General features: G+C 46.3%; 1 protein-coding gene across 1 annotated transcript; it reads left to right on the top strand.

Annotated features, from left to right (window-relative positions):
- Positions 1 to 14,033: 14,033 nt before the first annotated feature.
- On the top strand, positions 14,034 to 15,080 carry LOC146206349 (uncharacterized). The gene has a single exon (XM_084608843.1). It carries the CDS (start codon positions 14,034 to 14,036, stop codon positions 15,078 to 15,080), a length of 1,047 nt encoding a protein of 348 aa, XP_084464969.1.
- Positions 15,081 to 17,935: the final 2,855 nt, after the last annotated feature.

The raw sequence follows: 17,935 nt of genomic DNA on the forward strand, positions 1-17,935 counted from the left end.
TACCTGTCTGTGCATGCGATAGCTGAAAACTGACGTTCTGATCGCCTATGTGAGGACTGGCGTATACCTAACAGTTACGCATTTTCGCTACCATGAGCTGCTTGTCTTAATTCAGTGGTGTGGAACTTGGAACGATGCAACACAAAAGGGCAAGGCGCCTTCGTTTTGACTTCGTGAATACTCATGTCCTTAAAACATTTTACAGTATATTTATCGAGAGCAGATATAAGCATGAAATGCATTGCAGAAAAGGCGTAGTGCATTCTAAAGTGTAACTCGGGCGCTGCCAGCCGCATTCTGGTCTTGGAGTCTCCGTGATCTCTGCCTTCGTCACTTTTGGAGCGCCAGCCTGTCCTTTACTGGACAGGTTGGTTCATCTGATCGGCGCCATGTGATATTAGGTATAGGTGGACCGAGTAGAAAGCTCGGGATTTCGCGTAGCTTAGAAAGGAATAATGGTCTATAAAAAGAACGCGTATGGAAGCTGGTCAGACAGGCGGCCTATGAGGCTCTGTTAAGCGCGTTTAGCTTTTTGTCTTTGGAGATCAGTGTAACTTGGAGTAGCGTAAAATCAAAATCCTAAATTTGATACTACAAGCAGAAGTGCCCTTCAGTTCCCGTTAAGTTCTGGCGAAGGCGCTAAATTGTTGCAAAGGCGACAAGCGATACATATAATCTTCGCTCTACGTCGTGAAGCCGTCTTCACAGCAGTTTTCTCGTAAGTTGGGCTAGTGGGTGCGTCTTCATTGTTAACGAGCGCAAAGGGAAGACGACGAAGAAGGTTTCCGTTACCATTGTGTCTTTGCGTCTTCACGTTTATGTACCATGTAGTTGTTTTCTGTATTTTTTTTTTTTTTTTCAATAAAAGGTTCAGTTGAGAGCTGGCGCTTGTGCTTTGTTGTAGACTCCGTCGTCGCCTTTTCGGGCCCGTTTTCACTGGATGCAGCTTTCTGCTTGGTGTGAGGCCATGGGGGAAGACGTAAGTGAAGATTCAGCGCCATATTCTGCCTTCTACGAGGGAGCACACTCTGCGCGCATTCAGTGCTCAGTCATTACTGATTCTACCGTACTCGTCAAAATTATTTCTTAAATGGAAGATTCGACATGAGAGCAGCAGATAGGCAATTTGCGCGTGATGCATGCACAGTAAAATACCACAAACACGTTCATTTCCAGGTTCGAAGAATAACCGCAATAATGCATAGTTGCACATTTTGTTTCGCTTCAATCTGGGGCTCCTTTTGTACGATATGATATAATTTAGTAAAACATGACGTGAAAGCAACTGCTCATTTAGCATAATCAGACTCGTTTACATAATAACTGTAACTGTGACTGTACTGTGGCTTGAGAGGGATCCTCAAACACATCATCTGGGACTGCCCCTTTTCTCCCGGTAGGGGCCTAAATCTGGCTCCGCAACTATGGGAGACCGTGCTGCGCTGCTCAGACCCTGGGCTCCAGCTAGCCGCCGGCCAACAACGTCTGCCGGCCTGTGTCTGAGGCGGGGCCCCCCGCCATCCGTCCCAAGAGACGGAGGACCGGAGCTCCTTCATCCGTTGATGTAAATAAAAAAAAAGTATATAACTGTGGTTTAGCTTGTAGTTAAACCTGGAGTTATGCGAGAGCTATCTGCATGGATACGCTTATGTTCGGCTTGAAAGAAAAGACATGTCTTTTGCACACAGTAGTTTACTCTATGGTTGCAGCTTTGTTTATGCCATGGGGGGGTACTTTTTACCACTGAAGTGCAACGAGGCGAAAGCCTCTGTCGCGCGGTGGTCCGAAGCCCTCCACTACGGCACCTCTTTCTCTCTGTTTTCACTCCCACCTTCGCGATGACGCGATAGCGTATAAGCTACCAGCCAACATATAAAGCCCCGCATTAACCGAGCTGTATGAACGTGCCTGCGTGGCCTAGGGATCACGTGAATGCAAGGGTTTTAGCAGGCTGATTGTGATATCACCCTTCCATATTTCATTTCATTTCGTTTATATCACGTACTGAAAGCACATGAGGGGGCGAGGGAAAAAAGCTGCTTTGGCGACAGCTTAGCTCGCGCTCCCTAATACATAAGGGCAAGGGCAGACAGTAAAAGCATTCAGTGAAACAAAATAAAAAATAAAAACACAGATGTTGTGAAAAACACAGCTACAAATAGAAATAATACAAATAAATAATAATAAAAGAGAAGCCCGAGTTGGCGGCTCCTATCAAACGTAATGTCAGGAAGCCCTACGTCCAGTTAGTGCTCGGCCATGCCAGCTGCCAGCTACCGCCTCCCACGACTACTACTACTACTACTACTACTACTACTACTACTACTACTACTACTACTACTACTACTACTAATAATAATAATAATAATAATAATAATAATAATAATAATAATAATAATAATAATAATAATAATAATAGTAATAATAATAATAATAATAATAATAATAATAATAATAATAATAATAATAATAATAATAATAATAATAATAATAATCCTTCTTCTTCTTCGCTGTTCGTACTGGTACGGACAGGCACGGCGAAATGGCGAGACTGTAACCAATGTAGCTCTCGCTACAAACGTTCTACTCTCTCTATTTCTCTCTCTCTCTCTCTACATAATGAAAAGCACACAAGCAAGTGTATGCATAAGAGAACACGAAGAAAAGAAGAAAAACGCTCTCTACCAGGGAAGTAAAGGAAAAACGGCTCGAATTGTAAACGTCGTCTGAATGCATGCGCACGTATCGGCACGCGTGAAAAGGTGTCTTTTTTTTTTTTTTTTAGGGAGTGGGAGGGAGGGAAAATCATGTGAAAGGAAGCAGCAAGCATGATTTGATCGCCGCTACATTTCAAAGAACGAGTGGAGCCCATGCAACAATTAACGTTCCACTCCGTAAGCCAAAACTCCCTTCCTAGGACGAAAAAATCTACATTTGCAGAACTTTTCCCACGCCACAGTTTGGAAAGTCTTTGCTTGCTTCTTAGCTTTATATTATGCTGTTCTTCGAAATCCACAAAGACAAGGATCAGAATCTTGTCAAGTCCTACTCGCTGCCCGCGCACATGTTTTCTTTGCAGGCTCCACCAAGTGTTTCAAGACACACGTGAGGAAAGTTCGTCACCGCCATCAACGAAAACTAAAAGGTAAAACAAGAACTTAAGCGTCAAGTTTCAAGCTTTTATTCACTTATGCAGAATTGAAATCGATGATCTGGAGTAGTTCTAAGGATTTATGAAGGAGTCAGCTGTCTATATTTGCAGGGCTATACCGTGTTATGCGCGGGCAAGCCACCCGGATTCCAGCTGAGCCGAACGTCGTTTCTCCGACTAACGCCCCCTTTGCAAGCCCCGGTGCTTCTCCGCAGGACAGCGATGCACTGGAAGGAAGCATCAGCGAGCTTCAAGTTCAGATATGTCAGCGAATTCCCAGCCTGCCTGGCGCTGGTCCCCTGGCGGCAGAAAGACCTCGCGCCGCGGCAGATTTGAAGCAGGTGATCAACGCGCTTGCTGATTGGACCTCTCGGGCAGCCGTCAAGTGCTACCTCCGGATTGGACAATTTGAGTGGCAACGCTTTTCTGGGCGATAAGCGGAACCCCTGCTGTTCGGAGACCGAGACCGTCAAGAGCGTCCGTCGAGTGCAGTGCCGCTTGCAAGGAGGGGATGCGACGTAATCTCCCCGGCCGTGATGTGCGAGAACAATCACGCATGGCTTGTAGCCTTCGGCCCCCGTGCCGATCTTGTACTGTAAGTACTGCCCTGTAAATAGGTATAAAGAAGCATTTTTGTTAATCCCATCGACGCTGACTCCGATTCATCGCTACCGCCAAGGGAGCAGACAGTTCCCGATCACGGAACGGGTGACTAGTGCTACGGGCCAACCCCTTGGCACAACAACCGTCGCAGTCCAATCAGAAATCAAGATATGCATTCAAATCGCCCACTGAAGCAGCTCTTCGATTTTTCTGAACAAGAAAACTTGCTCTGGAGAGCCGACTGAAATGCGACTGCTGGGTTCAGTTTCTCAGCTGCTCTGCACAGCGAACACTCAGCTTCTTACAAAGAAAGATTTTTCGACCAAGCGCATCACTGTCTTCACTTGGCTTTTTATTGCGACTGGATTGGTGGCTTCCTGGGGTGCTCTACAGTGGGAGCAGTCACTTTTCAGACAAGTAGCTTGCTTGAGTGCAGTTCGCGGAAACTATGCTATGACTATCAAGCTCCAGCGGCACAATTGTCGTGTGTCCGCTTCCACGACGGGCAGCGGTGCTCTGCTAGGAAGTACAGGCCGTAGTAACCTGTCGCCCTGCTTGCGCTGCCCTAAAAAGAAACGAGTGCTGAATGTCCTCCCGGAAAGAGCTGTCTAACAGCTGCCGCGTACTCGAGAGAGGTTCCACGATTCAAGTTCAATACAAACGCGTGCACTAAAAACGAGCGTCACGACATGGCCTAGTAGCTCCGTATGCTCCCGCGAACCTCCAAGCGGCCCGTCAAGAACTTCATGACACACGCAAAAGAAGTGACTCGATACGAAGCTCGTCCAGAAGGTCCCTGCAAGTGAAAGAATCCAAACGCTTTCTAATTTAATTTTACGTTATAATTGATGCTCACGTGCTCAGAGACGTGAACTATAATTTTTTTTTTCTTTTTGATAAAGTAATAACAAAAGCGGTATGAACGACCTATGCGACACTGGTGCTGATTCAACCCGGAGAGCCCACACTTACTTTGCACACACCCGAGTTAAGAAACAATGCAAGCCTACTTGTAGACAAAAAATAACAGATCACTAGGCGTCACACTCAGCTCATACATAGATTAACACTGTTAGAGTAGAGCACCGGTACTAATTCGTTCTTTTGAACAAAGGGTTTTCAGTGTAGCTATGGGTATCATATTAAAACCCATTCGCAGCACGAATAAAACAACGACAGGAAGAAAACACACACGACAGGACGAATGCTGCGAATGGGTTTTCTTTCTGTCGTTGTTTTATTCGTGCTGCGAATGGGTTTTAATATGGATCATTACCAACTGGCCCAAACATCGGTGTTATGGGTATCAATTAAACGAAGAAAATGGGGTAGTTGTGCTCACGCATATAAGATAGTTTGAAGGTTGTACTCTGTCCGAAGCCGGAAGCTGTTTACTCTGTCTGAGATGCAGTGGCTCAGTGGTCAGGGCGCTAGACTGCTAAGCCCGAAGACCCTGGTTCTCTCCTGGCTACGGCGGCCGCATTTCGATGAAAGCCAAACGCAAGGCGCCCGTGTGCTGTGCGATGTCTGAGCGCCGTAAAAACCCTGTTTGCCGAAATTACAGAAGCCCTCCACTACAGCGTCCGCCATAGCTTGCGTCGCTTCAAAGCGTTAAACTACAGGGAATTATTTTTAACGTTTTGAGACTTTTGCTTTAGTACTGCGGGAGATACGTCGGTGTGGCCTGTGCACCTGGATTGTACAGCAAGGCTGACATTATGTCCAAGGTAGAACATAATGCTTAGGTCTTTAATTAACTCATATTGATTAATCAACTTTTTCATTGCTGATTTTAAGGCGCAGTATTGAGAAACTGAAGGTCATCAACGTCAACACCCCCCCCCCCCCTTTTTTTTTTAATTGCTCTAGTCGCTAATGTGCCTTGACATATCGGAAGTCAAAAATGCGCATCTACAAGCTCGCTGAGTTGGCTTTCATGCATTTCGCGTTCATAAATTAGCGTCGCTGCGCGTGGCATTTTCGTCAGAGTCATGCCAGCTAATTCTACATCATCAAATACGCAAATGGTGTCTGTATTTCATTCACAAAACATTCAAGCGACGCCATTTTATGATGTTGACGCCTTTAATTTCACAGCATTGCACCTGGAAATAAAAAATGCATGAGTTGAATAGTTAAGTTTATTTTATTCTTCAGCTAATAATTAAGTGTTATAATGTATGTAATTCAGAATAAAGGCCAACGCACGAATGTGAACGATCTCTCTGTCTCAAGACTAAAGCAAAGGTGACAGAAGAGCCAAATTTATAGATCTTTTCAAGACAAAAAAAAAAAAAAAAAAAAAACCGCCTTGGTGCACAGCCCTCCTGTATACACCGCACTGACGTACCTCTCATAGACTTTAAAATATAAATCTGAAAACGTTAAGAAATAATCCTTCTTAGTACAATGTATCCCATGCCGTACGAAATTGCATCCAGCTTTAAACTCTGTGTACAAATATTAGGAAGTATACCAGTTTACGCCCTCCGTAAAGGGTCAAATGGAGAGGATGTTTCGACTCCATCTATCTGCATATCAGTGTTACGAGCTCCTGTGATCCAGGGATTTCTCTAGGAACTGAAGAAATTACGGGAAATGACGAAGAATTGGCGGGGTTGAGGGTAGACAAGAAACCAATCATTTTCGGTAGCCTTCACTAATAATGCTATATTCGAAACAAATTAAGGGGCTGCCTTCAGAAAAGCTGCACTCGAAAAAGTCAGCGCCAATTGCTGAATTTAATAGATATTAATTCCGAGGCAGTCTTTTGAGCGTCAACCGGCAAAGATCAAATGCTACGCACTACGTCACCGAGCGCAGTTCTTGAAAAGAAGTCAAATAAGAACCAATCGTTTACTCAACGAATATGAATTGCTGGGACTTCTTTAGCGTTTTAAAGTGCTTTCTAGCATGCGCTGTGGCCTACTTGAATAGCCGACTACAAATTACCACACTTCCCACGACAGCTGCAGGCGGTTACGAACTGCGATGTGTTGCGAGTGCAATGGACACCATTCGCAGGGCTTTGTTACTAAAATTTTGGTTCAGGCAAAGCGCACAAGTTTTGTTCACGCACACGCAGCAGGGAGCGCGTGACTGGGACAAAAAAGTGGCTAAAGAAATTGCTTCCTTATCGCTTGACAGCTGTACCTACGAGCTAATTGTTTAAATCACACCAAGTCTTCAAACATCAAATCGTACAGGTAACAAAAACAAAAGCGATAGAAATGAATGCGTTCATGCAACAGCTGCTCTCTTTATTATCGGGAACTTTTATTTTTTTTTTTTTTTTTTCCCCATGCGCATCGTCATCTGGAAAGTCCCACTCTCTTTTTCTTGACGGTCGGATTTCTGAAGTTGACGCTCGTTTCAGTTCTTATAGGGACGCGCGACGTTATTGACAACAATCTGCAGAAAATAACTTGTTAATGAATAGCGCTGGCTGAAAAATTCGCGCCAAATGTCAAACCACGTTAATTACCGCGACTGCGCGCCTGGGCGACCGATATGATTAAAGTTGAGACTTCACGTGAGACCCGCCAGTTTATTCGTTACGTGCACCGAGCACTTCTATTGTTACGATGATCGCTTGCAATGTCAGCACGCTGTCCCGCCCACAGGGCTTGAAGTCAGGGGGTTTCGAAGTATGTGAGATCTCACACAATATTTTTGATTGTTCTGAGGCACAAAAAAATTAAAAGTGGGCTGCACTACACAAAGTCTGGAACTACTGTACTCTGCGCACGCGCTAACTCGAGCCGGTTTCGGCGGTTCGAATAGTGTTAGGGCATCGAGACAACGAAGTCTATTCTCACCCGACATTGTTTGAAAAAAAAAAAAAAAAAAAAAGAAACTGGGAGGCTGTAACTGTCGTTTGCCAAGGAGACCAACCTTGTGATATTCTTGGCTTTTTTCGTCTCGTTCACTTGCAGAAAAATTTTGTTGTTTAGTAATTTTTCTTTATTTGGTTGAATTTACGTATAATGTGTAGTTAGAACTTGCGCGTCTTCTGTAAAGTGCGTTTATTAAAGCACTTTTACTTGCGAAAGTTTTATTTGCATTTATTTACTTAAAACATTCCCTGCACCAGCCCGTCGGGGCCCTAAATCCTGCCTTGGCCATAGAGGACAATGGCTTCGCGAGAGCTCTTGCATACGTTGCAAATGCCTATGCGCCGTTTCATTGTGAGCTGTTTTACATCACATACAGTGGAGTACACTGGCAGAGCGTGGGAATCACTTTTTTCGAGTCTTTGTCATAAATTGAGCAAAAAATCATCCATTGAAAATTATTTCTAAGGTGGGAAATTACTTTCAACAGATGGTTATGGTTTAGGGCTCAATTTATAGCACAAACCCGGAAAAAAAGTTATCTCTGCGCTCTTGATTTCCCCCTGCCCCCTCCATAGATCCTGTCGCACACCTTCTTGGCTTCTCCTCCCTGTCCCCTTGCTATTCCTTTACCTCCGCCGCCTCAGTTCATGAGCTTCTAATGATTTCGATAGCAGATACCGGGGCCGGCAAAAGTATTATTACTTCCTTTAATTATTTAGTCATTATTTTTATTGTTTCCCTCTCCACCTGTGCTCGAATCGCTTGCGACCCTCTGTCCGATGGAGCCAGTCTTTAAGCGCTGCCTGCCCGGCTACGGAACTCGAGACTGTGAAGCCTGAGACTCGTACCCCACATTCGCAACCGTCCAGGCATGTTGCAGATGCCACCGAAGCGCATCGAACATACGCACCCTTTCTCGTCTCGAGCCATCCCCCTCGCCCTCAACGACCAGCAGCTGGACTTCACACGACACCGGAGAATGACAATGCTCGCTTGCTTGCTGCGTTCGCCAGTGTTTGTGTGTGTACACTCGCACTAATACGCGCTTCGTGCTGTGTAGGATGATTCACACGCACTCTGTCCTCCAGCGCCGCCAACGTGACGCCACCTGCGGCCAATGCTCCGGGAATAGCTTATCACATGACAGCACCTCAATTACTCCCGCCCAGTAACGAAAGGGAAGATCGGTGTGCCCGTCTCGCGACACATAGAACCACAAATTGAACAAATATTTACCCGGAAAGAGGACGGCTCTCAAACCATTTTTTGGCAGATGAAAAACAGACAAAACGACTGTATGCATCCCGCGGTGGATGCCAGTGGGATGCGCAACTCTGGCGCTTTAGCAGTAGTTGTGATTCAGTTGTACAGACTTCGGTCACTGTCATTCAGCTACTACCTCCATCTTGTGTGTGGACAGGTGCACTCCCGCAGGACATTAAGCCAAGATCTGATGCCATCAGCAGGTCAGACAAAGAATAAAATAATCTGGAACAGATCACCACAAGTATTTCGCTCTGCAGATTTCACTCAAAATACAATATCATCACTAATAAAAAAAAAATAGCAGCACTTAGCGTGTCATGAGTATACCCACAGTATCCTTCTCCATGAGTTTGACCGGCGGTGCCATGTCAACAGTCATTCCCATCTTTCAACACCGCAATTTAATGTTTTGCGACATGCTTAACAACGTCTCAACATTCATTTCACCAAAATTCGGCAGTATGTGTACATGCGTCGGGTACAATATGACACCTTTGTTCTATTTGATATCTTTATTATTTGAACTGGCCTATTCGCCTCATTAACCTCCTCACTCTGCGATGTAGCGCGTGCACAGTGAGCGCTGACTGTAATAAAAAGAAAAGCGCACGTGCATTTCGAGAACTGTGCTCCCTTTTCCACAGTTGCTTTCTGGGGTGCCCCAGTTTCAGAGAAAAAGGCGAGACAGGACATGATAGTAGAAGTGGTACAGTGCGTAACTGTCACACAGAGCGGATACTCCACCCAATTTTCGAATTACATTTTGCGTCGGTCTTCCGTTTATTTTTGTTTTCAGATCGCATTCGAATCTATTCTCACACGACTATGTGCAACACATTTCCTCTGTTCTGGTAAACAAAAGAACAAAAATTAGGAGGGGTTTAACTCTGCTTAAACCGATTAAAACGTGCGAAGCACTGTATGGCATGGTTTTTCTTGGCGGTTAGACCTTGAGAAACTGGCACAGGACATGCAATGCATTCCTTCTTGGTTGGTTTTATGGAAATTAAGGACGCATTGTACGCCTCACTTCTTATCTCTTTTACAATTAACGGCATACAATCGTAATCCACGCAGTATTCATGACGTAAATAAAGATTCGGGTCTATTTCCCCGATTAAATACGGTCTACGTTTAAGAGTTCACTCGACACTACACTTCAAGCAGTAACCGCATGAGGCGACAATTCGAACGTCGCATGGTGAGCTGGGCCCCACTGCGCCGCTCGTCGGATCGCTCCTGGGTTTCAGAAAATTTCGTCAATTTTTCCTTCCTCCATGATTTCGCCCATCGCCTGGAATCAGCTCGCGAGGAAGCCAGTCGCAGAAGGATTTAAGCGTACGTAACTTTCAACCTGGCTTTTTGCGAGTGAGTTGTTTGTTTTCCTAGTGTGTTTGAGCGATGAGCATGCAGACGCTCGCTTCGTCGGACCCGTGCATATGTGAGCCAATCGGGAGAACTACCAGTGAACACTTGGTAGGATATATGAAGGATAAGAAAAGCAATTGTTGCTAGCTATTGTTAAATATTATCCAAAGCAACACGTGAATCACTTAATTCTTGCAAGTATGTACCTGCATCATAGAACGTAGCTTGGCACAGGTTCTACCCCTGCCCTGTTTCCATCAGAAACGCAATGCATTATCCTAAGAAGGTTCATCGGCGCTTTTATCGTGGTGGTAGCATAGTTATACTTCCATTGACTGAACCACGAGGCGGCGGTAACAGAGCAACGCTGCAAAGCTGCAGAGCAACAGAGCAAAAATTGGATAAATTCGATGCAAAGGAAACAGAGTGTGGATACCGAAAGTGGAAAAGACCGATCAGGAAGGAAGCTTTCTTTGATAACTCAAAAGGCAGTGCCCTACTTTTTGAAGCTAGATCAGGGTGCCTTAGACACGCAGCTACAAAAAGAAATTTAACAGTGGAGATGACGCATGTGCTGTATGTGGAAACTCCAGTGAAACAATTGACCATATTATACTCGAATGTAATGGTATCTATCCGGAAGTTGATGCAGACGCAATCACTGTTCCTGAAGCTCTGGGGTTTAGAGATACCAGTGGCCGGGTGAATAAACCGGCGGTGGAAACTAGCAAAAAACGACTGGAAGATTGGTGGCTTAAAAGCAGAGAAGTGACCTAATGTTAGTAATGTAGGAACAAAAATTTAATAAATGGAATGATGGTTTAGCTAACCAATCTAAAACAATAATTAAGCTATAGGGAGAAAAATGAGCATGATAGCTACTGCTACCACCCGTTTCAAAGGGGACGCTCCTATATTCCATCCATCCATCTATCCATCCATCCATGAAAATGCGCAGTTTTGCCGACGAGTCCCGTCGTTTCGTGTGTGTGCACCAGCGACAACGACACGCAACGGCGTAGTTGTCGCGCGACGTACGGCGATGGCGTAGTCGTCACGCGACGTACGGCTACCGCTTCACGAGTCTCTCTTCGACCGGATGTGGAGGCGCCGGAGCGTCCGAGTAACTTGAGAGCGGCGCAGATCTCCTCCGAAGCGAGCAGGTGTCTGGCGAAAGAGAGCGCGCGCGGAATTCGTACGCGATCGTGAGAAGCGTATCGTCTCTAACACAATTGTGCTCGGTTGGAATTCCTATGGCTAAATAGCCTACCATTTCACTAGCAGATAGATGCTATGGGAAGCAAAATAGTATATGCCACCAGCCTGAACGTCACATTGGAAAGTCTGCGTCGCATTTTTGATACAATTTCAGGTTATATTTTTGGTAACTATCTGTTGCGATTTCTTCCGGACGCTACTCATGAGCCAAGTAAGGTTTTTGCCTTAGTATTCGGGAGCTCAAAATGCATTTTCGAGCCTGAGTAAAGCGCCGTGGATCGAGCTATAGTATGCATCCTGTTTGCAAGGTAAGCAGAAATTTAGAAACGAATTCACCTCAGCGCGGTAGATTCATATGACGCAGCTTAGCTCCCTCACAAATGCAAGGACGTTGAGCGAAATGGAGACGCACCGTAAGGTGCCCATATCAAGAAAAAAAAAAAAAAACCTGCATACGAAAAGGTCTCTACACGTAATCGTACTTAGTTGTCTATGCAAAATTAAAAAAAAAAAAACACACAGAAATACTGTCAATACTGTCTCAAAACCTACGTTCGAAAAACGCGGGCAGGTCGTAAAATGGTGCGCTTTTAAGCACAGCGCTGCCACCTCGCGAGCGTTTGCAGAAGGAGCGCACAGGGTTGTAGCGCGGCAAACTGAAAAACAACGTGGTGAGCCAAGCAACTGCCGCGAGATGTCAGTCCCAGTCGTATTGTTGAAATTGTATATTAATGTATAGAGTAGCGGTGCAGGCAAAAAGTCAAATAAAAGGGTGGACCGAGGAGGCGGGGGTACTAGAGAACTGTTGAACGGCTTCAGGCAAAGGTTGTAGATTAGACGATAATTTGACGTTGCACGAAATGGAGACGCGCCGTAAAAACGCATACCAAGAAAGAAAAAAAACAAAAAAAAAAAAAAAAACTGAGTACTTAGGTGTTCATGCTAAACTTAAAAAAAAAAGACAAAAATACTGTCAATATTGTCTCAAAGCCTACGTTCGAAAAACGCGGGCAAGTCGTAAAATGGCGCGCTTGCAAGCACAGCGATGCCAACTCGCGAGCGTTTGCAGAAACAGCGCACAGGGTTGTAGCGCCGCAAACTGGAAAACAACGTGGTGAGCCACGCAACTATCGCGAGGTGATAGCGGGATTGATATATGCCGACGATATTGTTCTAATTCTAGCAGATAGCCGGAAAAGCTTCCAATACTTGGCAGACAAAGTGGGGTAAAGAGGCGGCGGTTTTTGGGATTAACTATAACGCAGAAAAATCAGTAGTCATGGTTTTTAACGGTGAGCCCTGCACAATCATGTGCACGCTACAAAACATAACTATAGTTACAGCGTACAAGTATCTTGGTATTAGAATAAATGATGGTAATGACCACTTGCGGAATCACGGAGAGGAAATCGTAAAGAAAGCAAAAAGAAACTCAGCTGTTGAGAAGAATCGTGTGCTCTGGGGATATACGAAATATGAAGTTATTCGAGGAATCTGGAAAGGCGCGATGGTAGGCTTGACGCTTCCAAAAGCAGTGTTGTGCTTGGGACCTCGGCAGTAGGGACAACTTCGGCACTTGAAATTAAGCAGAGGACAGTCGGTAGACTTGGTTTGGGGGCACATGGAACCTATACTAATCAGACAATTCAAAGTGGGGCTGTATTTCTGTACCAGGTGCATCAAGGGGAATGGCCTCGTCAGGCTTATTACGCCCTTTGCCCACCCCCTCAAGTATGTATTCATGCTTGAAATAAATCACTTCCCTTTTCTTTCTTCTTTCACTGCCACCTTAAATCTTCCCTTCCCTTACGGAGCGATTCAGGTGCTTATAAAGTTTATCAATTTACAATATATTATGGCTACAGTGAGCTACAGCGCTACAGCGTTGAAAGCTTATATCCGTTACGAGCACTATGGTCTTTAAGGCTCTTGTTGTTCGAGCGCAGGTGGAGAAAGAAAATTTAGCCGTAGTTTAACTGGGCTTAAGCCGATTACGATGTGCTAAATCAATGTTTCACTTGTTTTTGCTTGACAGTTTGCCAATACTATAGATAGCTTACTTAAATTACCAGCAGGTCGAGGTGACAGATAAAAATGGCAGGAACAGACTTAGAGATTTAGCTTCAAAGTGCTGCTTGTTAAGTTCACTACTGTAAAAGGAGTGGTGAAAGTTTTTGGATAAAATACATTTGTAATGTTATTCATAGCTATCAATTAAATAATTTGATAACATTTAGGACACTGTATTAGAACAATGTTTAGTTGGAAAGTTACAATAATGTGCATGAATTAGCACAATAACATAAGTATTTGTTAAGTACTGTCAGTATACAACATTTAGAAGTCTGCATATTATCACAGTACATTCATACAATGCGAACCTCATCTTCACGATACAATGTATAACGTTTTGTTAACTTTGAACAATATTGTAATGGTTTAAGGTAACACATAGCGTCACTGCAACCCACAGAACCGTTCTATAACAATGTAGCGCACAGCGACGCTGTAAAGCGGAGGCGCTAAGATCGGCGTTCCCAGCCGGCGAAACAAGAAAATAAAGTTGAACGGCTTGTGTACGGTGCGCACGCATGGTACGAGCTGTTCGATTCGAGAAACCTGCTGCATTGGTCCTCTTGTTCTGTGCTCCGCTGCGACCCCGTAAATTCCCTACAGTGGTGACTCCAGCCTATGAGATGACCGACCCCAGCAAGCTACCGCCCTCAGGCGACCCTCCGCTTGACGCTACCTTACGCCCACGGGACGTCGTAGCTATCCATCTCCGCCTGCCGACATTCTGGCCCAAGCATCTGCGGATCTGGTTCGCCCAGGTGGAAGCCATCTTCCATCTGCACCACGTCACATCGGCGGCATCTCGGTTTCGTCATTTACTTTCCAACCTGCCTGCTGAGGTGGCTCAGGAGTTGGCGGATGTCGTCCTTATACCCTTGGGCGATACTCTGTACCACCAGCGACTTAAACAGTGCATTCTGGACCGCACCACGGCGTCTGAGACTGCGCGCCTCCAGCAGCGGCTCACCTGCAAAGAGCTTGGATACCACCGCCCCTCCCAGGTATTCACTAGCATGCGGCAGGCCCTCGGCGAAAACAACGTCGACTCGAACGGCGCACAGTTGAGAGAGCTCATCCTGCAGCGCTTCGTCTTGGCTGCTGCGCGGGGCTTGACCCTTGACCGCCTCGCCCAGCTAGCTGATCGAGTTCATGACGCGACTTTTTATGTCGCCGCTCTTTCCTTTTCACCAGAGTCCTCCGTCATTTCACGATTGGCGACCCGGATCGATCAGCTGGCCGCTTCACTCGATTCCCTTCAGACGTCCTCTCATGCCCAGCACGTGTCTCCTCAAGTCCTCGCCGCCATTCGTCCTCGCCGAGAGGTTCGCGCTCTTCGAGTCCTCGCAGTCAGCCTACTTGCTGGTATCACCGCACTTTTCAACACCGCGCCCGCCAATGCACTCCACCATGCAACTGGTCGGGAAACGCGCTGCGAGATCACTGATGGCGGCATATGTGACCTCGCCCTTCACGCTGGCCGCCTTTTCGTAGTCATGGACCGCATTTCAGGCCTGCGCATCCTCGTCGACACTGGTGCCGAAGCCAGCGTTCTGCCGTCCACTTAGGCTGAGCGTACTTCCAAGTCACCTGGACTTACTCTCCGTGCGGCCAACTCAACCTCCATCGCCACGTATGGTCTCCGGTCCCTCACTCTGGACCTTGGCCTGCGGAGCGCGTTCCGATGGGTCTTCATCGTCGCCGACGTCCATCCACCCATCCTCGGATCTGACTTCCTGACGCATTTATCTGGATGTCAGCATGCGTCGCCATCGTCTCATCGACAGCACGACGCGCCTTTCCATCACTGGCGTTATATCGGCTGTCGCTTCCACTAGCGCCCGCACGCTGATCCCGCCATGCCCATACGCCCAAGTCCTCGCAGACTTTCCCGAGGTCCCGAATCCTTGTAATCTCCACCAGAGACTCAAGCATGGTATACCCCACCACATTGTCATGCGTGGTCCACCCGTCGCAGCTCGCCTGCGCCGCCTCTTCGGTGAGCGTCTGGCGATTGCTAAACGGTAATTCGACCACATGCTCTAGCTGGGTATTATTCGCCCTTCGTCCAGCACTTAGGCCTCACCGCTCCATCTGGTTCCCAAGAAGCAACTGGGTGACTGGCGTCCGTGCGGCGGCTACAGGGCTCTCAACGCTCACACAGTCCACGATAGCTATCCCCTTCCACACATCCAAGACTGCACTGGACACCTGAACGCATGCAAGATATTTAGTACTAAAGTGGAACTTGTCAAAGCGTACCTTCAAGTTTGAGTACGTGTGCATGCCCTCTGGGATACGCAACGCAGCTCAAACTTTCGAGAGATTTATTGCTGAAGTGACGCGCGGACTCCCGTCTGTGTTTGCCTACATCGACGACATCCTCGTCGCGAGTCGTACTCCACAAGGTCACGGGTGTCACCTGCAGAAATTCTTTCAACGCCTCCAAGAATTTGGATCATAACTTCCTTCGGCTTTCTCATTCCAGCCATTGCAGCATCTTCAACGCCTTCAGGACTGCATTCAACGTCTGCGCCAAGTCCCTCAGCCATCTGACCGTCAGGTTTTTGTGCACCCAGATCTTGCGTCCTCGACGCATGTTCCTCTAAGGCGCGGGACATTGTAAAGGCGCCTCTTGCCCCCCCCCCCCACCCCTCATACAACGGCCCGTACCGCGTTCTCAACAAGTTTGGCAGCAGTGCGCACGTTGCATGCATCACACCTAACTTCGCATTGTTACGACGCTGCTCCTACATCGTGGAACAAGATCGAGACCGGTATATCGTCTACGGGTGGGCACCACCGTGTCACCGCAGTGATAAGCGTACCACAGTTCTGGCTGCGACGACCTGTCTGCGTGGGACTTCCGCTGTCAGCTGCCTTTAAAACGGACACCGCATCGATCTGCTCTTCAGTTTAGCAGCAGTGGGCACGTTGCATGCATCACACCTAACTTCGCATTGTTACGACGCTGCTCCTACATCGTGGAACAAGATCGAGACCGGTATATTGTCTACGGGTGGGCACCACCGTGTCACCGCAGTGATAAGCGTACCACAGTTCTGGCTGCGACGACCTGTCTGCGTGGGACTTCCGCTGTCAGCTGCCTTTAAAACGGACACCGCATCGATCTGCTCTTCAGTTTGGCAGTGGTGCGCACGTTGCATGCATCACACCTAACTTTTCCTGCTTTGCAGGTAAGCGAGTTATTCATTTATAGCGCCTTTTCATGCTGCTTTTTGCGCGCTACTGCCAAACTTGAACCTTTTCTGAGTCTTGTACAGTGAAGTGAAATCTTCAAACATGTCTAAAGAGTTCATGAAAGCACTTGAGGATTTTAAACGAGAAATGAGGCATGAACTGCGCAGTGTCAAGGATAGTGTCAAGTTCTGTAGCGATACGTGTGATGAAACAAAAGTAATTAGCACAGACGTTAAAGCACTCAGAAAAGAAATTGCTGAGCTTTTGAAATGTAATGAAGACCTCAGAGAGGATAACAAGCGCTTGACCGAAAGAGTAAATGAGCTTGAACAATATAGCCGCCTGAACAACTTGGAGATAAAAGGTGTGGACTCAGATGAAAGCCCAGTGGACATTGTAATGAAAATTGGGGAACTAATTGACGAGCCTGTCTCTGAAGCGGACATCGACACGTGCCACACGGTTCCGACACAAAGTTCCGAGACCAATATTCTGGTTCGATTTGTGAAAAGGGACAAGCGACATGCCTTTCTCTACAAAGCCAGGAAACAAAGGATTTCAAACGATAAACTTGGTTTTTCTGGGAAAGAGCCAGTGTTTGTTAATGAGCACCTCACACAAGCCAACAAAAAGTTGCTCGGAGCTGCTATTGCGCGCAAAAGGCAAGTAGGATGGAAATTTGTTTGGACCTCTGGATGTAAGGTTCTTGCGCGCCAGAATGAGACGGGGGATGTGCTGAGGATCCGTGATCTGTCTGATTTGGAGAAGATGACTGAATAATCTGTGCATCTGTAGAGATATATTGTTGTTGATATTTTTCCATGGACTTTGAACCCTCATGTCAGTATTATAATAATGATGCTTTCAACCTACTGTTTCGCCCAGACAAAACTAGATTTTCTGCAATTCATATCAATGCTCGTAGTATGAAGAACAAAAGCGATTGCCTCACGTTGTTTTTGGAATCTTTAAAAGTAAACTTTGATGCACTTTTGTTTACTGAGACCTGGCTGACTTGTAATGACGATCATGTTTCGTTTCCTGGTTATAATTACAACGGTTTACATAGGCCAAATGGCAGAGGCGGTGGTGTTGCAATTTATGTAAAAAACTGTTATGCGCACAGCATAATAGAAGATTTTTCAATTATGACGCCAAATGTTGAATGTTTGGTAATAGCATTGTCCCACATTATGGTTGCTACAATATACAGACCACCCTG

This window comes from Amblyomma maculatum, chromosome 1 (assembly GCF_055883805.1).
Source record: "Amblyomma maculatum isolate TAMU_Amacu chromosome 1, ASM5588380v1, whole genome shotgun sequence".
Lineage (NCBI taxonomy): Eukaryota > Metazoa > Arthropoda > Arachnida > Ixodida > Ixodidae > Amblyomma > Amblyomma maculatum.

What these genes read in the sequence shown, in the direction of transcription:
- LOC146206349 (XM_084608843.1), top strand. Translation starts at nt 14,034, where the DNA reads ATGGTACGAGCTGTTCGATTCGAGAAACCTGCTGCATTGGTCCTCTTG.